General features: G+C 54.6%; 4 protein-coding genes across 4 annotated transcripts; 1 reads left to right on the top strand and 3 right to left on the bottom strand.

Annotated features, from left to right (window-relative positions):
- Positions 1 to 511: 511 nt before the first annotated feature.
- On the bottom strand, positions 512 to 2,944 carry CDEST_11759 (uncharacterized protein). Its single transcript, XM_062927915.1, has 6 exons — positions 2,641 to 2,944; positions 2,461 to 2,586; positions 2,319 to 2,402; positions 1,751 to 2,262; positions 1,477 to 1,698; positions 512 to 1,422 (listed from the first exon to the last, which is right to left on the bottom strand). Exons 1-6 carry the CDS (start codon positions 2,836 to 2,838, stop codon positions 639 to 641), a joined length of 1,926 nt encoding a protein of 641 aa, XP_062783966.1. The 5' UTR covers positions 2,839 to 2,944; the 3' UTR covers positions 512 to 638.
- A 708-nt stretch (positions 2,945 to 3,652) lies between these two features.
- CDEST_11758 (uncharacterized protein) lies at positions 3,653 to 9,308 on the bottom strand. The gene has a single exon (XM_062927914.1). The coding sequence runs from the start codon at positions 9,010 to 9,012 to the stop codon at positions 3,736 to 3,738; it is 5,277 nt and encodes a 1,758-aa protein (XP_062783965.1). The 5' UTR covers positions 9,013 to 9,308; the 3' UTR covers positions 3,653 to 3,735.
- A 341-nt stretch (positions 9,309 to 9,649) lies between these two features.
- Positions 9,650 to 12,466, top strand: CDEST_11757 (Putative zn(2)Cys(6) fungal-type DNA-binding domain-containing protein). Its single transcript, XM_062927913.1, has 4 exons — positions 9,650 to 10,078; positions 10,446 to 11,111; positions 11,213 to 12,385; positions 12,429 to 12,466. The coding sequence occupies exons 1-4, from the start codon at positions 9,906 to 9,908 to the stop codon at positions 12,463 to 12,465; spliced, it is 2,049 nt and encodes a 682-aa protein (XP_062783964.1). The 5' UTR covers positions 9,650 to 9,905; the 3' UTR covers position 12,466.
- Position 12,467: 1 nt separating this feature from the next.
- CDEST_11756 (Putative mitochondrial carrier domain superfamily) lies at positions 12,468 to 14,527 on the bottom strand. Its single transcript, XM_062927912.1, has 10 exons — positions 14,364 to 14,527; positions 14,267 to 14,298; positions 14,180 to 14,204; positions 14,059 to 14,126; positions 13,805 to 14,004; positions 13,586 to 13,745; positions 13,489 to 13,507; positions 13,232 to 13,403; positions 13,044 to 13,132; positions 12,468 to 12,951 (listed from the first exon to the last, which is right to left on the bottom strand). The coding sequence occupies exons 1-10, from the start codon at positions 14,402 to 14,404 to the stop codon at positions 12,858 to 12,860; spliced, it is 900 nt and encodes a 299-aa protein (XP_062783963.1). The 5' UTR covers positions 14,405 to 14,527; the 3' UTR covers positions 12,468 to 12,857.
- Between the last annotated feature and the right edge of the window lie 105 nt (positions 14,528 to 14,632).

The following is a 14,632-nucleotide window of genomic DNA, read 5'->3' as shown; positions in this document are numbered from 1 at the left end:
CTAGCATAACGATGTACCAGGAAGATCAGTAGAAAGCCCACGACCATATCGAAAACTCGATTACATATTCGGGTAATAGACACATGGTATCCATTCCAATTTCATGATGTAACTACGTGACGGGCCCATCTTTGGGTATCAGTCCCAACCATAACTCCTCAAAATGATGAAGTGATATAAGCATATTAGAATTCTCCAACGAGCCAGCGGCAACCTCGAATGCAGCGCCGTCGAGTTTGTTTATGCAGCCTTGAAATCCGGAGAAACTACACATCTTCCATACTTATGATTTAGTCCTTGATCGATACCTTTCCCAGCATTGCCAGATCAGAGCAGTGCTCTCGGGGACTAATGGATTTGGACATCGCCGCTGTCTTAGTACAATTAAGTTCCAATGCTATTCGGCGAACGGTGCTCACAACCGGTGCCCCGACGGACGGTAGGTTGGCTCCGGCTCCGCATATTTCCGGTGCAAAAGCCCGACCGAACGGCCCATTAAAGTTCTCATAAAGGAAGAGTCAATCGATTGTCAAGTTGCCTAATGTGATGGTGTACTTCAAGTGTTTACGAGAAACTAAGAAGAAGAAGAAGAAACCCCCCATTCCAGCTCGCTTCTACCACTTCATCTCTAGATAAGTTTACCAGACTTCCCACTTGGTGGTCTTGCTGATTGCGCACAACCGGTTGAAAAGCGCGTCCCTGTAAGGGAGAGCAGTCACAACAAAGTGCTTGTCCTCCTGATCAACGATCCTCAAACTGTCGTAGATTGGCCCGTCTGTGGCCCAGCCCGAATAGAGCTTGGCCTTCATACCATAGCCGGAATGCTTCCGGAGTTGGGTGATGCCGTCGATGTTGACAGCCCAGACTGTGTCGAGATCTTCTTCCGTGATGGACTTCTTGTTGAACGCCACAAAACCGGCAGCCGCGTTGACGTAGACGAATCCCTTTTGGCCGTCATAGCGGGCGCTGAACTCCATTGGCCCGACAGTCTGTTCATCGTCGTTGGATGATGGAACGACCCCGATGCGCGTCTTTGCGTTCTCGGAACCGGTCTTGGCTCTGATCTTGTCGACGGTCGCGGCTGCTTTGACCACCTCCTTGGCGCCACCTTTCAGAAGACCAAAGATCTTTTCGCGTTTGCTCCCATGTCCGATAGCTTGCTGCACTTCGGTGTCTTCGCCGCCGGCACGTTGCGCCATCTCTCCGTCACGTTCAGCAACGTTTTCAAGCTGCTCATGTGATGCGCCAAGAGGCTCGTCACCCCAGGAAGCACTGATAACGTCTTCTTCAATGTCGATGGCCTTGTCCGGGGGAGCACGCTTCACCTGTGCCGGTGGCGGGAAGGGAGCTCGATTGGCTTCACCTACCCGAAGCAACGTCAGAGCCAACTGGTTGTTAGTCGGTACTCCCTTGAATAAGGTGCTGTAATCAAATTAGTGATATTGACGCGCTGCCTTGTGGGTGGTCGAAGCTTACTTGTTAAGGTGGAAAGAATCAGTCCATCGGTTGATGTTCAAGTAATGGTAGCCACGGGTAAGAAGAGGGTCGCCAAAGATGCCAACGCCAATAGCGAAAGTCGCGCTGCTGATGACAAAGTCCCGAGACAGAAGAATCGATGCCATGGCGAGAGGGGCTATGTAAGCGGCAAGCCGTCTTTGATGTTCTTGCCGGTCGAAGGGAGGAGTAGGAACCAAGATGCTAATGGAATCCGTATGAGCATGGCACCATTGAGGAATAAAGATGAACAAACTTGGAAAAACGCTCCCAAGAGTCGGAAATCAGGATAATCATGTGCAAAAGCGGCGTCATCTGTTCCCAGACCTTCTCTTCCATGGGTGCCTTCGTCTTGTCCTGCGATGGCCTGTCCACTCCCTCGGCCTTGTCTTTGACAACAGCCATTGTGGTGACGTCGAACTGGGGGTCGAAGCCTTTCTTGCTGCCTTCTTCTTGTTCATTCGGGGCGCCATGCGGATCGTGGCCGGTCATCAAGTTAGTGGCAATTGCCGAGACGCTGGTGATGAAGTTGCTGGCCTCGTTCTCAACAGACTCCCCCTTGAGGTTCTGCGGTGCGCCAGTGGCAGAATCTGTAGACCCGAGCGTGCCGCCCATGGGTTTCGCGATGCTGCCGTCGCGGATGTCTACCATTGACAAGGGTGCGGGCGGGAAGAGAAGGACTCGGACATCGGTTGATAAAATCAAGGCTATCGACACGACAACGAAGAGCAAAGTCAAGTAGTCGAGAAGCCATGCAACAAAGTAGGCCTTTTGTTGGGGTATCAGTCTCGTCAGGCCATCAAAAGTTAGGCAAAGCGACTCACAGCGCAAAATATGCCTGTCCTCCTCGGTTCGCGCCATGAGCGAAGTCTCGCAGTAGTCTTTGCGAATGAGAAAAGACCGAGAACCTGTAAGGAAGATGTCAGAACTCAAATCATTGGCAATAGTAAGAGTGTAGGTACCTACCAACCCCATGTAGAGTCTTTCCATTTCGCTACGCAGCTTGTTTGGGGAGTTCTGAGACTCCTCTGCAACGGTGAGATCCAAGCCACCAAAGGGGGTTTCCCTCGCTCTCTTGATTTCGTAGACGGACTTTTTATGTTAAATCACGGCATTTTTCGTTTGAGGAATAGAGCGTGTAAAAACCTTGTTCAGTCGTCGCACAAGAACCCAAAGGTCCTCGTTGTCCATCCCTCTCACCCAAGGCTTCGCATCTTGCTTGGGCTCGTCACTCCAACCTAGATCGTAAACCGACTGGTCCTCACTCGGCTTTGCATATTCCGTATTAACAATGGTGGAAGCCGCAAGCAAATGTGAGTCTGACTGGGGTTGATACGCGGCCATCTTGAAGATTTCTCGAAATAGGCAGATTTGCTGACCGGAATGCTTAGGCGTGTTGCGGGGACTCCATGGCCTTCATATACCACCGGAAAACGTCGTCATCTACTGATGCTTGTAATCAGCGGTTGCAATGTTCCGTCAGGGATGAAGATGGCTGGAAATGACGACCTGCCCACGTCATGCACGACAACACACACCCTAAGCGAAGATTGAGCTGCCTCAATCAAGGGTCATCAGCCTGTCACCGAGGGGTTCACTCAACCAGTTAAAAGCAAGCAGAGACACACTGTTTCTAGCGTGGATCCCAACGCTGACTCGATGAATTGGTTCCCTGACGAACGAGGCCGGAGCCTGTATTTGTGAGTAGCTAGGCCTGAAGAATCAAAATGACATGTTTGTGTATCTGATAGAAATACGAGCTGGGATTCTCCTTCATACTTCTGTACTATTGTTTTGATTGACCACTGGTTTTGTTTAGCTAAATGTGTTAATGTGATAATGTGTAACATGTTCTCGGCCTCTTTCAGAGCATATGCAACTGCCGTTCAACCCCGTTCAACAAGGTACACTCATTAGCTGTCACTGTTTCTTTTCGACAGAACGTGTCGACGGCCTATCTCAACTTGTGCCATCTGTGCCATCACGGAGTCGACCAGTCAGGCTTGGTCCGGGTGTGGGTTTGACAACAAAGAGGTGGTTGCTATGTTTTTACCGAAAGGGTTGTCTTTTCGACTCGTAGTACGTATTTGCAAACTGACTAAAGGTTGAAGGTGCTGAGCATAACCATACAACAGATCATGTCGTTGGAAAGTTTTCTTCATAGTAAAAGTGCATTCTATTTATGTCCTAATGTATAGCAGAGACGACATCTTGTCTGGATGAGGTCAGCCAGCCCAGGATTCAGTCATCCATCTCCGAGACACAGTCAGAATCCGAACCCGCCCGTTCTAAATCTTCGCCTGTGTTGAACCATTCTCTACCAAAGCCATTTTGAAGCGTATCTAGGGAATCTCTGGCAGCGTTTCTAAAGTTTTCGACGGGGCACTCTGCCCAGCTGCGAAGCATCGCCTTGAGTCGCGTCACAACGTCCTCGTCTTTTGGATCGTAGGCATGTTCTGCGAATTGCTTCGCCATGTCAAAGCGCAGATGATCTATGAGCGTCGGGCTCTCGACATCGATGTCATCTAGGGATCCGAAAAGCAGTGCGAGATGAGCAAAACGTGGCCTCCAGTCCTTGTGATAATGCAATGCCCGGTACTTGAGATGGGCCCAGTCATCATGGTATGACACTGTACTTTCCGTCAGCTCCCTAATGAGGATCAAGACGTTTTCAACAAACGTTTGCTCGAGTCCAAGCTCTGGAGGGACGGCCAGCATGGCAACGTTGAGGCGGAACGTACTGGGCAGCTCCCGGGGTCGCCGTTTAGGGTCGCGCTGCCAGGTTGGGGTGCGAAGATTTGTGATACGAGCGACAATCTGTTCCAGAACCGGCATCGTTGTCACCTTCCAGCGCTTCAGCGCATCGAGACTCTTCTCCTCAACCATGGCTGAGGTCATCTTTGTGAAGAGAGCCGTGACGTAAGCTGAATCACCAGAACTAACCAGCCTATCCGCAATCTGGTGTGCAAACTTCCGGGCCAAGTCCGAGGGGATGCGTTCTGACGGATCCACAATCTCCCGACTCGTAATGTTCCGGTGCATTTCTGCCAGTATGCCGGTGCAGCCATACCGCGACATTGTGAACGTACCTCGTCCATACAAAGCCAACCAGTGCTTACCGGCATTTGAATCAGAAAGCACAGGGTCGCGTTCGACTTTCTTCGTGACCGCAGCGAGACCCTCAGACGGCCGAAGGTTTGCCAGCACCAACCCCCTCAGCATCTTGAAAGTGGAGAGGTCGAGGTACTCTGGGCTCCTCGAGAATATCTTGAAAATGTCCGGGTTCACGGGTGAAAGAGGCAATTTGTTTTCAGGGACATCAGAGAACCCATGTTTCTTGAGGAAGAGATGCGTCCACCGCTGGTTGTTTTCGGCAGATTGCTCCACGAGCCGTGCCGTCATCTCCGCCAGCTTCCGTTTGGTTTCGGAATCAAGCCCGACTCTCTTGTCAAGATGGAAGAAAAGATGGTAGATGGAAGCGGCTGACTGTTCTCGTTGAGTAGCGACATGGGGGACTTGGCCGCCAGCCTCTGCGTCGGCCCAGTCGGCCTCCGTAGTTGGGCGCAACTCGTTGAGAGATGCGGCGAGCGGCACTGCAAACTGCTCAAGGAGAGACAGGATCCTGATTGTCACTTCTGAAGAGGCCGTCTCACTCTCCAAGGTGTTGAACAAGGTCTCGATGATGGCCACGCGGATGTCGATGTGCTGAGCTTTGGCAATAAGACTGACAAGAACATCGAGTGCAGAGGACACATCCAGAAAAGGTGCGTCACTAAGGAGTTTGGCTAACATCTTGACTGTCGTGACCTTGATAGGGGGTGTACGCTGTGGCGCCGGCTCGACGGACTGCTTCCTTGCTTCTTTGGCTCTGGCCGACTGCTGGTCGAGCTTCTCCTGGATTCCCTCGGATATCATACCGAGAAGGCTCTTCGCATCGGCTGGCCGCAGCGTGTTGAAGAAACCCTTGTGCAGGAGCTCTCGGTGCCAAGCGCTATCGCCAGGTCTGTTGAGGATGATGTCCCGCACGAGGGGGAATGCTAGAGATGGTCGGTCGCTGTGTGAAAGCAGTTTCATCAGAGTCATTGCAAACCGAATTGGAGGAATTCCTTCAGGCTCGTTCTTCTCGATCGCCTCCACCTTTTGAAGTACAGACTCTACCACCTGTGCGAGCAACTCTGGCGGCCCGGATCTGATGATGCGATTGATGCGCGAGTCACTGAGCCAGGAATGGTCCTCTTCAACAGTTTCGAGGAACTCCTGGTCCAAATACAGCGCAGGATAGCGCGTATTGTTCTCGGATGGGAATGGTTGCTTCAGGATCGAATTGTCGGATCCCTCCGTAGTGTTGACCGTCAGTAGAACAGAGGCCAAAATGGCATCAGCCCCCTTGCCTGAAACTGGCCAGATGAGTGTTGACATGTTCCAGAAGCTGCCAGTGCCGCTGGCTGTGACTTCAACAGAGACTTTCCATGCAACGTCGTCGAAGAGACCAAGGCTCTCGAACCAGGACGACCAATTCTCGAGCATGTGGTCAAGGATTGTCGCTGGAACCGTGCTGGAATCTTGGAAGTCCAAAGACGCGTTTGATTGACTCGGATGCCATTCAGTCGGCGAGCTCGGGTCATCAACGGGGGGTATGGTAGGTTCAGGCCGTCTGGGGATTTCAGCCCTCAGGTCAAGGGGAAGTTTGATCCCATTCCCATCGAAATGCTCGGCCCAGAAGCGAAGAGATGCTTCTATCGTCATCCGTCCTCTGCAGAGGTCATCAACAGCGTGACGCCACGCCTTTCGTGCGAGATTCTCCTTGTCCGAGTCGTCGCTTGGACGTTTGATATAGGCCCTCAGGGCAAACCCATAGCTGTCCGCACACGGTCCAATGGCCGACCGGGTCTCTTTGTCCCTTGGAAGCTCCCGCAACAAGACGACTGGGTCCCCGAAAACGACCTTTTCAATCCTCGAGAGGATGTAAGGCAGTCTGTCGATATTGATGAAGCCAGGCAGCTCGTCCGGGAAAAGACACTGCACCGGCAGGCCTCTGGGCCAAGGTTCGCCCAGAGTGAGAACAGCAGGAAACTCCCGAGAGCGGTACGCCTGCCACAGTTCATCTCGAGCCTTTGCGAGGTCGTCCACGAACCTTGCAGCTGGTGCCCGTACACTGAAATCTCCGAAATCGTTTACGGCACTACTGTTGAGCAGTCCGCTGAGACGGCTGGGGTAGAGCCGTTGGAGTCCCGGCCTCAACAGAAATCTTTCGGCATCAAGCAGAAGCTCCAGTGATGGTTTCCATACGAGCTCGAAAACCATGGCATCCGTCAGCTTCCAGGCATCCTGAAACTCGTTCACCAGTCGGAGACGCTGCGCGATGACTGCGGCAGGTAGAGCGATGACACTGTTCCAGTCCCACTTTTGAAAATCTGGCTCTCGAAGAGCCATCGAGGCGGTTTCGAGCAGCTGGAGCATGATCTTGTTGGCAAATCGAACTCCCTCCGCCACGTCCGAGTCCTGGCGAGCGGTAATATGAGATGTCTCGGAGATGCCGCTCAGCAGGCCTCGCCCTTCTGTGGTATGAATGTTGCCAGAGTCGTAGATGTGCCTCACAGTATTGGAGCCCTTGTTGAAACGTCTGGCCCATAACAAAGTCTCTGCGTAGATCTCCAGAGACCCTGATGCAATCGACATGTTGAGCGCTGACACGGCCCAAAAAGCGCGACCCTCCCAGTCGCGGCTCAAAGAGGCCTTGTTCTTGCGCTCCTGTATGCATGTTTCGACGAAACTGGCCAAATCTTGCCCTTGGCCGGATTCGATGGTGGATGTTTGCGAGAGAAAGACTTGGAGTGCCTCTGAGTCGCCTCTGTCGGAATCAGGATCTCTGCAACGATCAAAGATGGAGCTCTGAGCCTCTATCGCGCTCCCCAGAAATGATCCATCCGGTGATAGTGCCGCGAGTCGTTCGAAGAGACGAAGAGACGCTTGGCGGTCTTTGATGCCAAACGTGGTGGTGAAGAGGCTTGCTGGCCAGGGTCCCTTGAGCTTTTTGAAGGAATCGTCGGTTTCGCCAGAGGCTCTGTCGATATCAAAGCCGTAAAACTGCAAGTTCAGGATCATGAGTCGGAAGAGGCGGTAGGAGACGGCGGGGTTGACGGCTCGGAGGAAAGATACAATGCTGTCTACGGACTTGAACTTGTTGTCTGGCACAAGTTTGAGAAGGTCGACGAGATGCTGCTCAATCAGGGGCCGCTTTGAGCGTGCCATTTCCCACAACTTGATCGTATAGAAGACGACCCCAGTAAGGCTCTCGTTCAATCTGTCAGCCAGAGAAGGATGGATTTTCACGAGCTCAACGAGGAGCTCGAGGATCTCGAACGTGAGGTGTTGTTGAGCAGCTGGTCTCTTGCGCCGCAGACGACTTGCGAGCGGTTTGGCCAGCTTATCCATGAAGACATCTGGCTCGACGGGAAGCTTGGCGCCGTAGTCAAGGAATCTGAGCAGCAGCCGTTTTCCGAAGGCATAGTCATTGTTGATGAGCTGTGTCCAAGTTACCTCGTCGATTTCCGCGAGCTTCGCCTTGGCGTCTTTGCTGAAGAAGATGGACTCCAAGAATTTCGCTTCGTAGACGGTCGGATGGGTGCGCAGTAGGATTGAGCGCTGCCTGGTCGTCCATTTGGGCGCCGTTTCTTCGTATTCCGCCACTCGGTCTGTTGTGCAGGCCGGAATGATTTGCTTGTAATAACGGAGAAGTGGCCTCGTGTCTGGGTTGTTCTTGGACTGGGACGCATCGGCGCCGAGAATACTAACCAGTTCGGTCAACCTCGCGTGCCTCTCGGACCGTCCATTCGAAAGAGACGCTGTTTTGGCTAGGCCGCTACACAGTTCCTTGACTTCATCGACGCTGAGGTTGCTCATGATGTCTGCGACACCTCGAGCACCGGCAGCGGCATCCCACACTGGCGTCATCGTCTTCGACGACCGCAGGGCTTTGACGAAGGCCCGGATGGCAGCATCCCTTTCCGACAGGCTATCTGCCTGGCGAAGTCCCTGAATAATCGACTGAGGATCGTTGGCGATGGGTGTCCACAGCGAGAAGATGCCTTGTGGAATGGATCCTTGGAGGACTGCATCGTGGAGGTGGGAGGTGACGGCGACAGGATCGGTGGTTGTAGAGCGGATCTGCTTGAGGTATTGGGCGACTTCCTTCAGGGTCCCAGTACGGAGGACCACATGGTCCAGGGATACGCAGTTGGACATTGCCGAGTTGGTCCTGCGACGAGATGTAGGCCTGTAAAAGTGCCTGACGAGGGTGGTGATGTTGGGAAAAGATGCGAGCGCGTGATGTGGCGTTGCGCTGAAGAAAGAGGTGGAAAAGTGGCGTGTTAGTGGTCGCTGACGCTGACGTGAAAGAAGAAGGAGCGCCAAAGTCTGGGTTTTGGAAGGCACGTCCAACTGAAGCCCAGCAGAGGCCGCGTTATAAGTATACCCATCTATACGCGTCTTGTCCGGATCATTCGTAGCCGTACTCATCAAGCTGGTGAGGAGCTGAGGCCAAAACGATGTTCACAGTTGAGTGAGGCCTCTCATCCCTAAAACAAAGCGGGCGTTGCCACACTGTTAGAACAAAACACGGCGGTGAATGTCTGGGCTGACCTGAGAAGGCGTTTGCCGATCAGTGAGGGATGGTCTTTTGATGAGATGGCACCACATCGTCCGTCGTGCTCGGTTTCCTACGAGAAGGCTCATTAATTGTCCAGCCGCCAAAAATTTGGACAAGACCGATAAGTTTGATCTAATCCACAGGAGCTCATTGACCTTGGGCTGGCCATTTCTCATGCTCATGTTCATGCTCATCTCATCTTCCCCCCGTCAACCCCCCCCAAAAGAGTGCCCAGCTTCGGTGACCTACAGCATTATGTAATCTCCCTCGCCCGCCAAGAGAGAGGATGAACTGACTAAGCTTGTTCTGTCGGCAGACGGGTCCGTAGCCGAGAGCTGATTCGTGCCCTCCTTCGTCTTTCCCCAGTGATTCCGGCTTCACGCGAGTCACAGAGCGAGCGCTGCTGGGGCCGCCCTTCAAGTACTTGGAACATCTCGTCGGTCCTGGATCCCAATGTTTTAGCATTTCCATCTTCAGCAGAGCTGTCTGCTCTAAGGGGCAGCGTTGTTTTGTATCGTCAACACTGACCATCCATCTCTGATATTGGATCCAAGATCTCTCTCTCTCTCTCTCTCTCTCTCTCCCCCCATCTCGACACAAGCCAGAAATTCAACTCAAGACTGCCGTCGAGAATAACAAAAAGACAAAAAAAGAAACGCGTGCTCTTGAGTCCCGTCGTCCCCTTCATTTGCCGCTTGCTTCTCTCTCTCTCACCGAGATCGCCGTTGTGCACCCGGCTCCCTCTGACCTCCCCCTCACCTGGATGGAGGATCCTCAATCGCTACGTCCAAAGCAGGCCGCCTGTCTGGTCTGCCGCCGAAGTAAGATCAAGTGCGACTATTCTCCGCATGAGAACAAATGCAAGAGGTGCATTCAGCTCGACTCTGAGTGCGTGCGGCCTACATTCCATGCTGGAAGGCAGAAGGGCATCAAGAAGTACGCCGACCCATCCATTCCCCCCCCCCTCCCTCCCCGTCTCACCCCCCATCTTATTCCATCTCGCATCCGTCTGACCCCACCTCAGCCCATCTCATCCCATTTCACCCCATCTCACTCCATCTCAGTCTACTATGTATCTCATTCACTCTCACTCACTGTCACTTCTCACGCTCACTTCTCACTCCCTGTCACTCAATTTCACTCCCCTTCATTCCGTCGTCCGGTCTGTCATCTGTAAAACAACCATCCCGAGACATAAACATACAGAACAATAGCAACCTGTCAACCTATCAAACCCCCCTCTCTCTGTCTCTCTCTTCACACCCGAAAGTCAGTCATGTTGACCACTAGCCACGCACAACAGCAAGCGCAAGGGCCTAGACAAGGCTCTCTACCAGATAGAGCAGGCCATCAAGAGGGCAAGGACCGGCGAGCAGAACTCGGAAGATGACAAGGCCATCGGCAATCTCCAGGCGCTCCTGGAGGGCACTAGAGCTTCTCGGTCAGCTACCGCCTCCTCACACTTAGGGCGCCGCTCGTCGTCGCAGTTCAACAGCCCCGACCAACCCGACCTCTCATCCGACGACGATGACGATGACCTCAACAACACGCCGGACAGCAACGCGTACGTGAGCCTGCACCATCCTCATCACAACAGCAACAACGAGGAGAGCCTGGCCATCGACGATGCCGAGAACCCGCTCCAGCTCCTGGCGCGCGCCTCGAACCTGCAGCTTTCGCCCCAGCCCATCAGCGGCCTCTCGCCAAAGCAGCCTGGTTTCCGCGCCAGCCGCAAGAAGCAAGCCGTCATCGAGCATCAACAGCAGCAGCAGCAGCATCACCAGCATCACCAGCTGCAGCAACAGTTTCAGCATCAGCACCAGCACCACCAGCTGCCCCAGTCCGACGAGGACTCGGAGATGCAGTCCTTCTTCACCGCCGTCCGCGTCAACTTCGACGTCGGCGACGACATAGATCCCATCACATTGGGTCTCGTGACTCAAGAGGAGGCAGAATCTCTCTTCGCTTTGTAAGTTGGCAACCCAACCACCACCACGGGGCAACCGCAAGAAAAAAAAGGTCATCCGGAAAACCACAACTGAGCATCTCGCTTAAACTCACCCATTTCAGCTTCCATGGCAAGCTTGCTCACACCCGCTGGGGGCTTGATCCCAAGATCTACACCCCGGCCTTCACGCGTACGCGCTCTGCCTTCCTGTGCACCTCCATCATGGCCGCGTCGGCACTCTTCCTCCCTTCCGCCGGCGCGCTGTCCAAGAGGCTGTCCAGCCACTGCAAGGCCCTCGCCCAAAGGGTCATCGCCAAGCGGCACAGGTCCGTCGAGATCGTCCTCGCCTTCATGGTCAACGTCCCGTGGATGTTCCCGGGCCAGCACAGCACCGACGACGAGACGTGCTGGTACGTCAACACGGCCGCCACCATCGCCATCGACTTGTCCCTGCACAAGCTCCTGATCCCCATGGAAGCTCTCGGCTCTGGCTCCGACAACATGGCGCTGGCGCGCGGCGACTGCCTCGACCCTCGCACGGCGCTCGCCATGGACGGCTTCAGCTTCGTCGAGCACACCTCGGACCTCGGCCAGCGTCTGCTCCGCCGCCGCGAGCGCTGCTGGATCGCCCTCTTCGTCCTCGAGCGAGGCATGTCGCTCGCCCGCGGCCGGCCCTACACCGTGCCAGTGACCCGCGTCATCAAGGACTGCGACCAGTGGCACAGATCCAGCATTGCAGACCCCATGGACGGCCACCTCGTGTCCATGGCCGTCCTCCGCCGAGACCTGGACGGCCTGCTCAACACGGTCCGCGCGCTCTGCGACGGATCGCAGGGGATCTCTACGGATGGCGGGCTCATTGCCCAGTCCATCGAGAGCGCCATCGAGCGCTTCTTCGACCAGTGGCTTACAGAATGGGGGTTCTCCATCGGCACGGGGCCCCAACGTCGTCTCCCTCCCTACGTCGAGATTCTCGTCACGCACACGCGGCTCTCGACCTACGGCGGCGTCATCAACCACCCGACGGCGCCAATGGAAGTCCGACAGTTCTTCCGCACGGCTGGGCTCTCGTCGGCCGTGACGGTCATGCGCGCGGCGATCCAGGGGGAGTCACAGCTGCAGTCGATCCCGAACAACACCATCATCATGGTGTCGTTTGCCGCCTGCTTCGCGCTGACGCTGAGCGCCTACGCCACGGGCAGCTCGAACTTGGCACCTAGCATCCGGAACCTCATTGAAGAGACGGCCGACGTGTTGGAACGTATTGGATCCGCTACGAAGCACAGAAATGGCCTGTCTACACTCTACGGGAAATACCTGAGACACATCGTCAAGAAGGCGGCCACCGCCGTCGACGGCCAGCCTTTCCAGATGAACATTCATCAGCCCGACCCGACCATCCCCCGGAGCGGCCAGCTCGGGACGCCCTCTTCGGCCGTTTCGTCGGCTTCGCCTTCCATCAACCCGATAGCGCCGCCCGTCTCGCAACCTCCCTACGTCGAGTCCCAGCTGTGGCCGGGCACTCTTCACTTCTCCAGCATGTCGGACGACCAGATTGCCGAGGTCCTCAACCAGCCCGGCAACGAGTTCGACCCCTCTTTCGCGGGGCTGTCCTGGGAAGACATGAACAACTTTGACTGGTTGAGCTGGCCCAACCTGACAGAGTTTGGGGTTTGAAGGTTAAGATGTGCCCAGTACTATTACTACTACTCCTCGTCCTCCTCCTCCTCCTCCCCCTACTACTACTACTCCCGAGGACTGGGCACATCAAGCCTTCATCGTCTCGACCGGAGCAGCGAACTGCCACTGGGTCAGTTGCCGCAGCTGCTCCATGAAGACAAAAGTCAGGACCGTGTTTGGCCTGCACCAGCACACGACTATTAGCATACATCATCATCATCATCATCATCAACACCAACACCAACACCCAACTTATCTTTCAGTACAACTTACGTCAGTCTCAACCACGCCGGCGTCCAGCCCTTCATGAGAAATATCGCCCCTTCTTCGCGGAGGCCGGTTTGCACGATACGAAGCAAAGACTATATAGCGTTCTCATCAGTAACCTAAGACCGACCAAATCACTTCGTCGGAGACGAGGGAAGGGGGGGGGAGAAAACTGCAGCAAATCGACAACTCACGTTTGCCCCCGGCCCGCTCGCGGCAGCGCTCTGGATCCTGCTCTTGAGGACATCGGCGGGCGCGCAAATGGTCGTCGCTGCCGTCCCCGCGAAGAGGGAGGCCACGGCGTGCGTTTTGATATCGTCTTTCATTCCAGTCTTTTGCAGGAGGATCCGTTTCGCCGTCGAGTATCTGTTTCGTGCTTTTAGTTTCCCTTGTTGTTCATTCCAAGATCGCCTTGTTGGTGATCCCCCATCCACTCCTTTTTGGCACTTACGTGGCGATCTGTCCCACGTCTTATCATCATCATCAATCCCTTAGTTAGCTCTCTCAATCGAACGTGTCAGTCCTTTCCGAGACCTTTGTTGACTCACTCATGAGTACGCTGCGGACAACATTGGCCGAGATGCCTCGTGTGAATGCGCCCAGGCCTTCCTCTCTGCCTATCCTGTAAAGCCCCTCGATGGCGTTGGAGTACGCGAACCGTTCGCTGATGTTTTTCGCTCCGTCGGCGCACATGCGGACGAGGACGACCTAGCAAGCCATTGGTCAGCACATGCCGGCAGAGGAGAACTTGTCCAGTCTTTGCTCACCTCAGCAGGATTGCCTACCAGCCCGGCCATGCCTCCTGCCAATCCGGCACAGGATATCGTCATGGCCGTCGTCAGCTTTTCTTTTCCGGTCCACTGTTTCGCCCGTTGCGCAAAGTAGTTGTAGAGGCCGAATCTCGCGGTCGAGTAGGTCGTCTGTCGAAATATGGATGCCGAGAGTCCCGACCAAAGGGAGAAGACGCCTAGCCCAAGTCAGAGATGGCAGAATCGTCGCACCAAATTTGGGGAGTGCCCACCGTCTCGCGCTGCGAACCGGTACATTGCTCGAAACATGGACTCTCGTGATCTTATGACCTGCATTCGACTGTAGTTGTCAGTGCCCGCCATCTTTGCGCCACAGAGTCGCTGATGACTTACTATTTTGTCTGGTCGAGTGGATGCGCTGTGATGGCACAGTCAGAGCAAGACCCAACTTCTAACCCTTTTCCAAGAGCTCAGACTCACTGAAGCAGACGGCCATCGAGGCCGCAGCACCGCTGTGGTTAACGAGTCAGTTTGATGTGCCATACCCTGCTGCGATGCTTGATAGTGGTACACATACCCGAGCCAGAAGGGCTCCTTTTGCTTGTTACCGCCGGCCATTGTGAGTGACAGAGCATGAGGTTTGGGTTGTTGTATGAGGTGAGAGTCCCAGGCACAACGTCAACATGCATTTCGAGAAATTCGCATGCATGGACATGCTCGTTTGATAAGAGGCCAGCGGTGTTACGCTCAGCCGCCCCCTTGCCTACCTTATCCGACCCCAAGCCGGACGATGATTGCGCGCCGTTCCTCGACCGTATCGCACAAACAGTCTCTCGGGTCCCAAAA

This window comes from Colletotrichum destructivum, chromosome 7 (assembly GCF_034447905.1).
Source record: "Colletotrichum destructivum chromosome 7, complete sequence".
Taxonomy (NCBI): domain Eukaryota; kingdom Fungi; phylum Ascomycota; class Sordariomycetes; order Glomerellales; family Glomerellaceae; genus Colletotrichum; species Colletotrichum destructivum.
This window is presented reverse-complemented; position numbering and strand designations above follow the sequence as displayed.

What these genes read in the sequence shown, in the direction of transcription:
- CDEST_11758 (XM_062927914.1), bottom strand. Translation starts at nt 9,012, where the DNA reads ATGAGTACGGCTACGAATGATCCGGACAAGACGCGTATAGATGGGTAT.
- CDEST_11757 (XM_062927913.1), top strand. Translation starts at nt 9,906, where the DNA reads ATGGAGGATCCTCAATCGCTACGTCCAAAGCAGGCCGCCTGTCTGGTC. An exon ending in AGGCAGAAGGGCATCAAGAA is followed by an intron (nt 10,079 to 10,445) that starts GTACGCCGACCC and finishes CACGCACAACAG; the next exon opens with CAAGCGCAAGGGCCTAGACA. An exon ending in GCAGAATCTCTCTTCGCTTT is followed by an intron (nt 11,112 to 11,212) that starts GTAAGTTGGCAA and finishes CACCCATTTCAG; the next exon opens with CTTCCATGGCAAGCTTGCTC.
- CDEST_11756 (XM_062927912.1), bottom strand. Translation starts at nt 14,404, where the DNA reads ATGGCCGGCGGTAACAAGCAAAAGGAGCCCTTCTGGCTCGG. An exon ending in AAGGAGCCCTTCTGGCTCGG is followed by an intron (nt 14,299 to 14,363) that starts GTATGTGTACCA and finishes CGTTAACCACAG; the next exon opens with CGGTGCTGCGGCCTCGATGG. An exon ending in CCGGTTCGCAGCGCGAGACG is followed by an intron (nt 14,005 to 14,058) that starts GTGGGCACTCCC and finishes GACTTGGGCTAG; the next exon opens with GCGTCTTCTCCCTTTGGTCG.
- CDEST_11759 (XM_062927915.1), bottom strand. Translation starts at nt 2,838, where the DNA reads ATGGCCGCGTATCAACCCCAGTCAGACTCACATTTGCTTGCGGCTTCC. An exon ending in AAAGACTCTACATGGGGTTG is followed by an intron (nt 2,403 to 2,460) that starts GTAGGTACCTAC and finishes TCTTCCTTACAG; the next exon opens with GTTCTCGGTCTTTTCTCATT. An exon ending in GATTCTTTCCACCTTAACAA is followed by an intron (nt 1,423 to 1,476) that starts GTAAGCTTCGAC and finishes ATTTGATTACAG; the next exon opens with CACCTTATTCAAGGGAGTAC.